General features: G+C 46.7%; 1 protein-coding gene across 1 annotated transcript; it reads left to right on the top strand.

The window, feature by feature from the left end:
- The first annotated feature begins 485 nt into the window (after window positions 1-485).
- Window positions 486-9694, top strand: LOC142597128 (transmembrane protein 209-like). The gene is made up of 10 exons (XM_075727558.1): window positions 486-530; window positions 2725-2864; window positions 2979-3037; window positions 3828-3944; window positions 5092-5378; window positions 5678-5749; window positions 7796-7892; window positions 8828-8956; window positions 9430-9527; window positions 9656-9694. The coding sequence occupies exons 1-10, from the start codon at window positions 486-488 to the stop codon at window positions 9692-9694; spliced, it is 1083 nt and encodes a 360-aa protein (XP_075583673.1).
- The last annotated feature ends 3896 nt before the right edge of the window (window positions 9695-13590 follow it).

Genomic DNA, 13590 nt, shown 5'->3' with positions numbered 1-13590 from the left:
GAGGGTGCTGTGGGGTCTTGGGCAAGGGGAGCGGGGGCTGTGTGTGACAGAGGGGCGTGCATGGGCAAAGCTGTGGGGTTTGGGGCAAGGGGAGGTGTGGGGGACCTCTACAGGGTCTGTGCCTTACCACTTATCAAGGTGAGCCCTTCCTTCGTTACCATGCCATAGTAGATGAGGGCAGGGGCTGTGGGAGGACATTATTTTGATCCAGAGGTGAAAAGCACACACCCAGCCCTCCCAAGTGAGTAGAATGGGACCAAATCTCTGTTTTATTTCAGTGCCCTGACGGTGCAGCTTCTGCTTCTACAAGGCGACGTGGTTCAGGGAGAGAGCTTGGGAGTGTGAGGGTGAGGGAGAGGATCTCTGCTTAGGGCTGCTACATTTGTCAGTGTGGGAAGGGAAGTCTTGGGGCTCAAACTGCATGAAAAACCTGTCAAAAAAACCCCCAGGCAACGTGTTCTTGCATAGTTCTTTCTGTAATCCTGATGTTAAGTATTTCACCGTTGAACCATTGTACCAGTAAGAAGCAGGTAATGTGATTTAGGGTTTGTTTTGGGGTTTTTTTTTGGTGGTTTGGTTTTTTAAGGTATTAATGTCCAGTTGTAGTATTTGTCCCAAAAAGTAAATTATTTGTGTTATTTTTCAAAAACAAGGCTGGAATCTGTCTCTGTCCTCTAATCTGTACCTCACTGGAGAAGATGAATGCTGTTCCCCAGTAATGAGGTGACAGTGCTGACAGTAGAGTTCATCCAAGAAATATTACCTTTTTTTACTGGTAAAAAGAATCTGCGCTTTTTTTTTTTAATACACTAAAACCGACTCCGGTTTATGATAAAGTCCATTTATATTCAATCATAGAATCATAGAATGCTTTGGGTTGGAAGGGACCTTTAGAAGTCATCCAGCCCAACCCCCTGCAGGGAGCAGGGACAGCTTTAACCAGATCAGGTGGCTCAGAGCCCCGTCCAACCTGGCCTTGAACGTCTCCTGGGATGGGGCCTCCACCACCTCTCTGGGCAACGCGTTCCAGTGCTTGACCACCCTCATTGGAAAAAATTTCTTCTTTATATCCAGTCTAAATCTATCCTCCTTTAGTTTAAAACCATTACTCCTTGTCCTGTCACAACAGGCCTTGCTAAAAAGATTGTCCCCACCTTTCCTATAGGCCCCCTTTAAGTAGTGAAAGGCCGCAATAAGGTCTCCCCGCAGCCTTCTCTTCTCTAGGCTGAACAACCCCAACTCTCTCAGCCTGGCCTCATAGGAGAGGTGCTCCAGCCTTCGGATCATTTTTGTGGCCCTCTTTTGGACCCGCTCCAACAGGTCCATGTCTTTCTTGGGCTCCAGAGCTGGATGCAGTTCTCCAGGTGAGGTCTCACCAGAGCAGAGTGGCAAAATCCCCTCCCACGACCTACTGGCCATGCTTCTTTTGATGCAGCCCAGGATACGGTTGGCCTTCTGGGCTGCAAGTGCACACTGCCGGCTCATGTCCAGCTGTTCATCCACCAGTACCCCCAAGTCCTTCTCCACAGGGCTGCTCTCAATCCCTTCATCCCCCAGCCTGTACTGGTATCGGGGGTTGCCCTGTCCCAGGTGCAGGACCTTGCACTTGGCCTCGTTGAACCTCATGAGGTTCACACAGCCCCACCTCTCCAGCTTGTCCAGGTCCCTCTGAATGACATCTCGTCCTTCTGGCGTGTCAGCCGCACCACTCAGCTTGGTGTCGTCTGCAACTTGCTGAGGGTGCACTCAATCCCACTGTCTATGTCACTGATGAAGATATTAAACAGCACTGGTCCCAGTATGGACCCCTGAGGGACACCACTTGTCACTCATCTCCATGTGGACATCAAGCCATTGTCCAGGACCCTCTGGATGCGAGAGAGGGGTGAGGAGAGAGGATGCTGGTGAAGACTGAGGCAAAAAAGTTGCTAAGTACCTCAGCCTTCTCCTCATCTGTTGATACTAGGTCAGCATTGTTGTTCATCAGGGGATACACTTTCTTTAACCTTCCTTTTCTGGTTGACATACCTGTAGAAGCCTTTCTTGTTATTCTCTCAACCCTTGCCAAATTCAGCTCCAGCCGTGCCTTGGCCATCCTGACTCCATCTCTACACAACTGCGCAGCTTCCCTGTACTCTTCCCAGGACACCTGTACCTGCTTCCACTGTTTGTGCAGTTCTTTTCTGCTCTTCAGTGTGACCAGCATGTCTCAACTCAGCCATGCTGGTCTCTTCCCTTCCTTGCCTGATTTCTTACACTTGGGGACTGACAGCTCTTGTGCTCTATGGAAGGTGTCCTTAAAGATCTGCCAGCTCTGTTCCATTCCCCTGTCCCTGAGGACTGTTTCCCAGGAGGTCTTTCTGACTAACTCCGTCAAGGGCTGGAAGTTTGCTCTCCTACAATTTAGACTCCTGATTATACTCCTTGCTTTTCCGATATCCCTCAGGACTGTAAACTCCACCAATACGTGATCACTGCAAGCCAGGCTGCCTCCGATCTTGACGTCACCAATGAGCTCACTTGCACTGGTCACCATCAGGTCCAGCATTGCATCCCCTCGGGTAGGGGTGTCTATTACCATTATGTAGTTTATTTTTATTATACAGTATATATTACATAGTTTGTTTTGGATTACTGCTTTTTTTCTTTAATCTTGTGCTGACTGAGAATCTTACTGTATGAAAGTTGACAGATTTTGTCATTTCTCTGTGTTTGTTGTTACAGATAGTGACACCAGTACAGAGTCCAGTGATTCCCGCCATCGACAGGGCCATCAAGATGAGGAAAGAGATTGAAGCCCGGAAAGTGGCCTTGCCCTGGGGACTCCTTAATCTGTCCATTGCAGGCATTATATATACTGAAATGTACATTAATTGTTACATCTGATTCAAACAAGCGAAGCATCCTGCTTTGTAGACCCCTAATATTTCCTGGGACTGAATAGTTGCAAAATGATAACTTCTTGGTTTTCTTTTCAGGTCTGGAAAACTCATAAGCTCATATTACAACATCACGTTCTGGCCGCTCTGGTATATTGGTGAGTTGCTGCAGCATTTCAATTAATGTTCAGGATTCTTTTCTTTTTTCACTTGTCAGTTTTCTTGCTGGAGAGCTGGTTTTTAAACCAGCCTTTTTTTCTTTCCTTATGATTTTTGTTTTGGGTTTTTTTTTGGTTTAAATTTAAACCAAAACTTTGTTTTGCTTTCTGTAATCTCCCCTGAAACTTGGAATGTCACCTGTTTTAGCGACAGGTAAGGAGTGTTAACAGCTTTCTTAGATACATCAGGAAAGGGCATGAAGAACTTGTTTGGTGCATTAAATCTGGTTAATGTGTGGAGTAAGGCATTGGAGAACACTGCAGAGTTTACTGCTACGTTGTACTGTGGGTGTGGATGGCATTTCACAATACTTCAAGTTTGCTTCAGATGAGTAGACTCTAAGCTAGCTGTATCAAATAGAGGATGTGAAGGAGCAAGAGGAAGAGAAAAATCATGGGATGACTGACAGATGATTTGATGGAAGATGATGTTTGAGAAATACTGTGAACCTTCATTGCAGTAGTTTTATGTTCTTTTTGGAAAATAACCATCAATTTTCAAAAATTAAATTTTAGCAATCTAGATTAACCCCAACATAGCAAGGAAAATTATCTCCAATGGTTCTTGCATAAGAAGGTGAAGAAATCTTAGATACTTGACCAACTTGGCACTTATTGATAGCGCTAATAATGACCTATCTCTAATGGGCATATGCCTGTTTTTGCAAATAACAGACTTTTACTATTCCTCATGCTCAAGCTGTGGTAAAAACTTCTGTGTTTCTTCTAGAACGTGCACTTGCGTCTCTGTTCAGCCTGAATGCCTTATTTGATTTCTGGATGTACTTCAAATACACAGTGGCACCAACGAGCTTGGTCTTGTCCCTGCTGGGGTTGCAGAATGCAGGTGGGTGTAATAAAGATCTCTGGCAATTTTTTTTATTCTTCTTTTTTGTTTCAAGACGGTATCTTCCTCAATGGCAGGATCCTTTAGTGACGTGAGTTCCAAATTACCTCATCAGACATGAGCAGTAAACTAAATTAACGGCAGCGTACTAAAATTCACAACATCAAGTGGCAATTTGGTGGGGGTTTGTGGGGATCACTGGAAGGGGAACAAACACACACGGTTGAAAAGGAGAGGATGATAGCGGCTGCTGAAGGACAGTGAGACACTGGACCATTGTGAGGTTGGACAGGGAATCTGTAGCCTATACATGGGACTAGGAACAAGGCAGAGAGCGCAGGTTTATATTTAATTTTGATATCCTACTACTATCATGCTGGGTAACGAGAACCAAATTAGAGGGACAGGCAGACCTTTGTGTGAAGTCTGAAAATGACAGCCCAGAGAGCAGTCACTCAAAAAGCTCTTGAACATCCAAGCAGAGTTTTAAAATACAGCAGAACCTGACAAGGTAAATAAACCGAAAGCAAAATGCTGGCACGGTAGTATTACACACTGCTAGTCTAGAAATCGGGAAGCAGATGGGAGTAATGCTGGATCACCAAAGCTCAAGGATCTCACGTGTTTATTTGCACAGCTAAATCAAGACATTGACTAGGCTAAAGATGCATAAGGTAGGGAGATAAAGTAGCTGATGAAAAGGGTTGGAGAAGGCTCCCAGGTTATGGAAGGTGCCTGGTAACATTTAACTGAAATCTGAATCTGAAATAAGCCAGCCAACAAGCCAGGAAACATGAAAATAATTATGACTCTACCCTTAATTGGTTTAGTGGTAGACTTGGTAGTGTTAGGTTAATGGTTGGACTGCATGATCTTAAAGGTCTTTTCCAACATAAATGATTCTATCATTCTATGTAGGATTTGTACTGACTTGCGGTCATGTGTCTCAGCATTCTCTTTTTTTTTTTCTGTCAGTGGATTGACCACTGAGTTCTGTAGGGGCCAGATTTTTCTAGTGTCCCTTTAGCATAATTTTAAAATTGCCTTAAGGTAGCGTTGTGTATATGTTTTGTTGTGCGTTTAAAGCGGGGAGGAGAGTTTGGGGCTGCTACATCCACAACGCTAATTCTGTTTTTCCTTATTGCAGCCATACAAATAACTCCAACATGCGAGCTGGCAGCAAAGTCCATCCCGTCTTCGACGCCTTCTCCTCCAATCCAGGGTCAAATTGTGCTGAGTTACAGCCCGTCCCGCTTCCCTAGTACCAGGCCAAAGTTTACCACCAGTTATATCGCAGGGTACAGCCCTCAGCTACAGGCTCTGTCAAGCAACAGTGCTTCTTACGGCAGTGCTGTAACCTATTCACCAAGCAGCAGCTACGATAAGGTAATGAGCAAGACAGCTCCCAAGGGTACAGTTTGGTCGTTGTTTTGTGCCATGTGCCACTGAAGGTGAGCAGCAGCCAGCGGAGAGTTGCGTATATGTGTGTTTGCCCTTTTGCAAAGTAGGTGTAAATTTGTCGTACTGGGAGTTGTCCTTTTTCCCTCGTGTCACTTCGTTTATTGTATCATTGCTGCTGTAGAAGTCACGATACAGCCAGCAGATATATAAGAATTTGGGGGAAACCGAGATTTGAATTACGCGCTGTAGTTAGTATCAGAAATTGCCGTAGACCCTAAAAACTCTTGGTATTCTGTGAAGTTCTTACATGTACTTAATAAACCTTTCCATAGGTTTGGGCATGGGTGACAATGAACCGACAGCTCCTTGATCACATGGATTCCTGCACCGCTAAGTTCAGAAACGTAAGTCCCGTCTCTATGGACTGCCTGATTTTTAAGGTTTTTAAGAACAAGCACAGCAGAGTGGAAAAGCACTTCCATGTCCCCTGTATGCCGAAGGAGGCGGAAGAATTGCAGCGTCCATTTGAGGATTGGGGTGGGCTGGCACAGGGAGATAAAAACACAACGTGCTTTTAGAGACGGCTACTGAGATGCGTTTTCAACCTCACCTCCGTGTTTTGTTTTCTGAAAACTTCACAGTTGTCAAGTTCATCCACTTTTGAATGAGAAACAAAAGCAGCTGGGATATGACAAGATTTGGTTTTCCTTGCTGCAACTCAGATTGCTAAATTGATGTTTCTGCAGTGTTTCTAACTCGTTCTCCTGAGCTCAAGACATGGAAACTTCCAACCCAAAGGTTGATTTTTTTTTCCCCGACAGTCCTGAGCAGCGCAATAAAAAGCAAAAAGAAAAACCTTGATCTTATTGCTAGGAATTGCTAGAGCAGCGGGGAATTAATTGCACACATGATGGCAAAATAATTAGTAAATCTAGCTTTGAATTGCCCCTTCAGTCATAGCATCTATCAAGTATGTAGTTTTGCTTGTGTGTTTTGTGGGGTTTTTTTAAAGTAGTAAGACTACTCTAAGTAGTAACTCTAAGTAGTTAGAGTGTAGATCTGCTGGAGGGTAGGATGGCCCTGCAGAGGGACCTGGACAGGCTGGACTGATGGGCCGAGGCCAACTGTATGAGGTTTAACAAGGCCAAGTGTCGGGTCCTGCACTTTGGGCACAACAACCCCATGCAGCGCTCCAGGCTTGGGGAAGAGTGGCTGGAAAGCTGCCTGGCCGAAAAGGACCTGGGGGTGCTGCTTGACAGCTGGCTGAACATGAGCCAGCAGTGTGCCCAGGTGGCCAAGAAGGCCAACAGCATCCTGGTTTGTATCAGGAATGGTGTGGCCAGCAGGAGCAGGGAGGTGATTGTGCCCCTGTACTCGGCGCTGGTGAGGCCGCACCTGGAATAGTGTGTCCAGTTTTGGGCCCCTCACTCCAAGAAAGACATTGAGGTGCTGGAGCATGTCCAGAGAAGGGCAACGAAGCTGGGGAAGGGTCTGGAGCACAGGGCTGACGGGGAGCGGCTGAGGGAGCTGGGGGTGTTCAGCCTGGAGAAGAGGAGGCTGAGGGGAGACCTTATCGCTCTCTACAACTGCCTGACAGGAGGTTGTAGTGAGGTGGGTGTTGGTCTCTTCTCCCAAGTCCTTAGCGATAGGACAAGAGGAAATGGGCTTAAGCTGCGCCAGGGGAGGTTTAGGTTGGAAATTAGGAAAAATTTCTTTACGGAAAGGGTGGTCAAGAATTGGAACAGGCTGCCCAGAGAGGTGGTGGAGTCACCATCCCTGGAAGTGTTCAAGAAACGGGTAGATGTAGCACTTTGGGACATGGTTTAGTCTAGTCTACCCTTGATTGGCTTAGAGTAGACTTGGTAGTGTAGGTTAATGGTTGGACTGGATGATCTTAAAGGTCTTTCCCAACCTAAACGATTCTATGATTCTATGACTGGTGAAAATCAAAGATTAGTATGAGATCCATACCAGATTCCTGAGCGTCTGTTCATAAACCTAGGGCCAGCTTGCTCCAGTTCCCAAATCCTGTCACGTACAAATCCCACACGTAGTGTCTATCAGCTCCTTGATTTCCTGAAACAAATACGTGAGGGAGTGCACTCATCAAAGTACAAATTAGCTTTAGGGAGGGAGGGCTGTGCTTCATAACACCCCTTCCCTCACTGTTCAGAAAAGCTTTATCTGATACTTTCTAGAGATTTGTTTTCCTGACTCCTTTACATGGAATTTTCTGGCCTTTTAGAAGATATTAAAGAGTCGTTTAAACTCTGCCTAACTTGATATTCTAATTTAATTACTTTCCTCTGTGGTTGGCTTCAGTGTTTCTGTTGTCACGCTTCTTTGTGATTGTAATGGTGATGATTAGGAGGATGTAAGCTAAGGGTTGGGGGTTTTTTTAACATTTTGTTGCTTCTGACCTCTTGAATTTTCACGTTTTTCATTCCTAGTGGATTAACAAGACTATTCTAGTGTGGCTTGTCCGAAAGATCAAGTCTGTGAGCACTCAGCTGAGAAGAATGGGGTGTCCAGAATTGCAGATCAGAGGTAGGATGAGACAGGAGCTTTGGAGTTCCCGGTGGTGGCTGATGGAGGGCTGCTCCATAGCCAGGGCGTTGGATAGGTGTTGTATGCATTAGGGCTGTTAAATATTACTGTTCCATTTCCACTCTATATTGCACAGTCTTTGTTCCATGTCATGCATTTCATTAAGCTGGACAGGTTCCTCAGAAGACTTCTGGAAATATTGATGAAGTCACACCGATGCCTGTCTCGTGTAAAACTCATAAACCTTCCCCCCCACCCACCCACCCCCACCCCCCGCCTTCCCTAAACTTGCTGCTGGGGAATTACAGGCTCAAATGATTAATTATTGCATATTAAACTGTCAGAAAACATATCCAGGATAGATGTGCTATAAACTACCAGTGTCTCCAGTCCTACGTGCTTTGCCAAATTTGTCCTTAAAATCAGCTGCTTTCTGAAAGAACTGGGTTGTTTTACATTCTGATGAGCTGGAGTTCTGTATTTTATGTCACGATACAATTCGGAAGAAACTGCTTCTCTTACTGCTTCCAATTTATATGCCCTTAACCAAGAAGCAGATTTGATGTGAGGCGGTTAAATTAAAGCCACCTTTCCGTGCTCTTTGTTGCAGTGTCTCCTCAAGAGCCGTGTCCATTCTGATGGCCTGTGGAGAAACTGATCCATGCTGGCCTCACCCCCACCTCGTTACTCTCCCTCTGCTCTTCAAAGTGGATGTTGGTTCCTTGTAGCTGGTATATTCTGTGACATACAGCCGACAGCTACTACTTCATTGGGACTGAAATGAGTGGTTGGGGTAACATCACATGTTAAATGTTTCTAGGACCGTAATGGTGCACCAAAAAGGAGAGCTCTTTGTAGCGACGCCTGGTAAGGGAGGCTGTTTGGAGTTCTGCAGGGGTCATAGCTGACCTGTGCTGGCTCTTCTTGTGTTGCAGAAGCCAGCATCAGCTGTCTGAAGCAGGCTGTGGAGATCCTTAAAGCTCCACTCATTCCAACCCTGAATGCTATAGCGCAGTATTTGGATCTTACACCAAACCAGGAGTATTTGGTCGAAAGGATCAAAGGTACGTAGTGTCACCGTACTGACTTTAAAACACTTCCGTTACCACAGCCAAGTGTTGCTGGCATCAGACATTCCTTCGGTGGAGATGTTTGAAGAGCCACGGCAGAGATGAGAGCTGCTTTTAAGCAGGAGAGATGTTTCTTTGCAACTTTTCCTTTTTATAGCGACAGAACGATGCAGGCCTTGGATGAAACTTTGGGAATGTTTTTTAAAAGCTTTATTTCTCATTTTCCTCAGGCATGCTCGGGGTGCTCAAAGTGCTTTGCTTTTAATAATAATCTGTTCATTAACTACAAATAAAAATTATCCTGTAAATTTACCTCCCTGTATTATATATCTTTTCAAGCACTTCATTAGCTGAACTTTTCCTATTTTGTACACTGGGAGCATGGATGAAGCCCCTGAAACTAGCCTAAAACACCAGTTTCATGTATTTTCAGCCCCTGGTAACTGAAGAAATCTTGTTGCTTTCAGGGCTTTCTCAGGGAGGATGCATGAGTTCCTTCCGATGGAACAGAGGAGGGGATTTCAAAGGCCGCAAGCGGGACACCACCTTGCCCACTGACTCCTCTGTAAGTTTTAGAAGACGTCTTTGTAATGATGGCTTAAAGTGGGTTGCCTTTCAGCGCACCGTTTGGAGGGGGTAGCCAGTAAGTCTTTTGAGGAACACGGTAAAATCCCGTTTGCATCACTTATGCAGGTAATCCTGTTCCAGTCGGTGAGATTACGTGGGGAATAATGCAAATGGGATTGGACATTGTGTAGATCCCAAAAATGTGATTGCGTATCTTAGTCTTAGGCACTTACTTAAACACCTCTGAAACAACTGTCGGGTAACTACAGGGAGCAGCCTGGCAGGCGGGGATCTCGTTGATGCAGTTCTCTTGCTATATCTTTTAAAAAGCCAAACATCTGCCTTAACCTAACAATTTCCAATGCAAGGAAAACCTTCCACCTTGCTCTCATTTTCCTTTGCTATAACGGACAGAAGGGAAAAAATGCAGATGGAGTGGCAGGACTGCAGTTGAATTCGTTAGTATTTTGTGAGACACCTGAAGATGTTGCACATCCTACTCGAGAGAAGACTTGTAGCGATGCTTAGCCCGTTCATCTGAGAGCTGAGGAGGAACAGCACCTCAGGGTGAGCAATGACTTGAAAATTCACCTGAGGTAATTAAAATAATCAAAAGAAAGACCACAGAACAATTCAGGGAGCAGAAAACAAGCTTTACAGTGAGAGTCTTCAGTTGAACTCTGTATCTGAAAGTAGGGTGAGGCTGATTGATTCTTCTTCCCCGCTGTAAAGAGATTTTCAGTTATGTGGGAGAAGAAAAAACAGGAGACCTCAATGTCAGAGCTTCACAACTTTGCTGACACACATGTAAGGAGATTCAATTGCTGGAAGCTGAAGTTGTATAAAATCGGTCTTGAAATAGGATTTGATTTTCTGTTTGTGAAGATGATTAAATATTTGGTAGTGACTGGCCATGCAGCAACTCTTAGTGTCTTGATAGACAGCAGGGTGAACAGCTCAAAAGTGTTTAAAGATCATGAGACCGAGTGGCACACCCTGGAATTCAGTCTTTTCTCAAAACCAGATGGGAGAGGTAGCGTTGGGCAGTATTTGAAACTTTTAAGAATTCTGGGAAAGAAGTTCCGATACAAGAGGTTAATATAAACGCTTGCCGTGAAGTTTCCACATAAACTTACTCAACACGATTACTATATAAAAAAATAGAATTCCACATTGTTGTTAATCACACCGCATGAAATACAAAGCAGTGATTTCCAAGGTGCATCTCCCAGACTTCTTGAGACTTGTGGCATTTAGCCCAGAGAAACACTTTTTTTTTGTCTACAAAACAGATCGTGCCATATACAGCGAACACAGAAAGTATCAGATTGCCGAGAATTTGGTGACGTTGCCCACATAAAAATGTTGAGAACTCTCTTGAAGGGTTAAAACACAAATAGCAGGCTGTGGGGTGGTTTTCTGGATAGTTGGTCTAGGACTTTCTTTCAAAATTTTGACGTTCTTAATAAGGCTCATGGCCAGCTCAGGTTTTCCCAGCGATTTTTATTTCACCTTTTGTGAGGAGAAAGGGGAAATTTGCTCGATAGGCATAGTGTCGGCAAAGCTGTATTTTGATTTCATCTGCCCTTCTCGGCCAAATCCTTGCAGCTAGTGCAGAAGCCAGCACTGAAGCGGATGGCTCAGAGTTCATGGCCTAAATATGCCAAATAAGATCTGTGACTTTGCCAAATTCTGCCAGACGCTGGGAGAAAGCTGCTTGTGAACTGAGCTCAGGAAGCCCCAACATGCTGGTCACCTGCGGAGCCACATTGATGATGGCTTCGCAAAGTGGCCTCTTGCTTAGGAAATGAGTCAAAGTCAAGAGACTTTCAAACCAACTGAAATCGCCCATTGGTGTGGATGTACTGAACCAACTTTCATCCTCTTTAAAGTTGTCTCCTCCCTTTCTCCACCTGCATTTTTATTACCTTATGTTTCCTATAACTTGCTTTTTAGAAAGGAATAACACATTCCACCAGCCTTTACAGCGGGGCAACTTGGGAGTTACCCTATTGACCCAAATTGGAAGCAGAGTGGGAAAAACAAAGAAATAGGCTGGCTATCCCAGATAATGAGAATATCCCAAATGATTTTGCTTTTGCAAAGCTGCTGCCCACGTCTTGTACGAGCTGTTGCAGCCACCTCAGCTCCATATGGCTCCCATGCCAGGTCCGGCTCCTCTATCCAGCTCCTCTCGCTTTGCTGCCTCCCGATTCTTCCCATCTGCTGACATACACTGCTTTTCTTGCCTCAAAAGGACGTATCACATGAAAATGTCACCGAGATAAGTCAGTATATCACTGCACTGACAATGTTACGTGATTTACCATCCAGACCTATGAGAGAAGCGTGTCACCCAAAGCCACGCTGTCCAATGGGACCACATTTACCTCAAGTAATCCCTTCCGGATACACTGATTTAGCACAAAATTCACACAACCCTCTTCATTTCCAGCACTTCAGAACAGAAATATGGCATTACACCTGTACGGCACGCAAGCAAACCCAAAACCTCCTCAAGTCTTACCTGCTGACCTTGGCAATGTGCAGCCTGATATATATTGTGATAAGTAATCAGTTAATTTAGCTATAAAGATAAATCGGCAAATGCATAGAATCGTGCGGCTCTGCCCCACAGCACCAGTGCATGGGACAGCGAGTTAGCCGCTCACCCCCTCTCCGCCATCTACGTGCCTTCCCCGCGGCGGCCAACATGGCGGCGGCCAACATGGCGCCTGCCTGACGCGCCCCTTCCCGCCAGAACGCGGGCCCTGCTGTCCCCATAGCAACAAACCCCGCCAACAAACCAACAACACCGCGCGGCGCAGGCGGTGACGCGACAGCAGCGGCGTTCGCGCAGGCGCAGACGGCGCAGGCGCTGCAGGGCAGGCGTTTGCTGGGGCCTGCGTGAGGGGAGCGCTCTGCTGTGCGTCCCCTTCGCTGGGAAAATGGGGTGCCCCCACCGTCCCTGAGGGGAACTGTCCCCCTCACGTCCCCTGGCCCTCAGCCCTGCGGCAGGTACTGTGGCTGCCCCCCCTCTCCCAGCACCGCCTGGCTCCTCGGGCCTGCACGGGGGGGCTCTGAGAGGCTGCGTCCGGCAGCGAGTCGTGGAGGCGTTGGGCCACCCGTGTATGGCAGGGCTGTGGGCGGGTGGGGCTGTGGGGCCGCCTCCGTGTGATGGCTGGGGCTGGGGGGCAGATGCTGGGTCTGTTTGGTGTGACAGGGGTGTGGGCAGTGCGAGCTGTGGGGCTGGCTGTGTGGAATGGTGAGCTCTGCGTGGGGGGAGCTGTAGAGACCCCCCCGGGGTGGTGTGGGGGTGCTGGCTGGGGGCAGATGTGGAGGCTGCCTGCGTGTGACAGCGGGGTGTGGGCAGGGGGAGCTGTGAGGGTCCCCGTGAGTGTGGCAGCGGGAGCTGTGGGGGTTCTTCGGTTGTGACAGATCTGGGTGGAGGGTGCTGTGGGGTCTTGGGCAAGGGGAGCGGGGGCTGTGTGTGACAGAGGGGCGTGCATGGGCAAAGCTGTGGGGTTTGGGGCAAGGGGAGGTGTGGGGGACCTCTACAGGGTCTGTGCCTTACCACTTATCAAGGTGAGCCCTTCCTTCGTTACCATGCCATAGTAGATGAGGGCAGGGGCTGTGGGAGGACATTATTTTGATCCAGAGATGAAAAGCACACACCCAGCCCTCCCAAGTGAGTAGAATGGGACCAAATCTCTGTTTTATTTCAGTGCCCTGACGGTGCAACTTCTGCTTCTGCAAGGCGACGTGGTTCAGGGAGAGAGCTTGGGAGTGTGAGGGTGAGGGAGAGGATCTCTGCTTAGGGCTGCTACATTTGTCAGTGTGGGAAGGGAAGTCTTGGGGCTCAAACTGCATGAAAAACCTGTCAAAAAAACCCCAGGCATCAGTAATCCTGATGTTAAGTATTTCACCGTTGAATCATTGTAGCAGTAAGAAGCAGGTAGTGTGACTCAGGGTTTGCTTTTGGGGTTTTTTGGTTGGGTTTTTTTTGTAGGTAGTAATGCCCGGTTGTAGTATTTGTCCCAAAAAGCAAATTATTTGCCTTC

The sequence above is a fragment of the Pelecanus crispus genome, chromosome 1 (assembly GCF_030463565.1).
Source record: "Pelecanus crispus isolate bPelCri1 chromosome 1, bPelCri1.pri, whole genome shotgun sequence".
Taxonomy (NCBI): domain Eukaryota; kingdom Metazoa; phylum Chordata; class Aves; order Pelecaniformes; family Pelecanidae; genus Pelecanus; species Pelecanus crispus.
The sequence above is the reverse complement of the archived record's forward strand: the minus strand, read 5'-3'. Positions and strand labels throughout refer to the sequence as shown.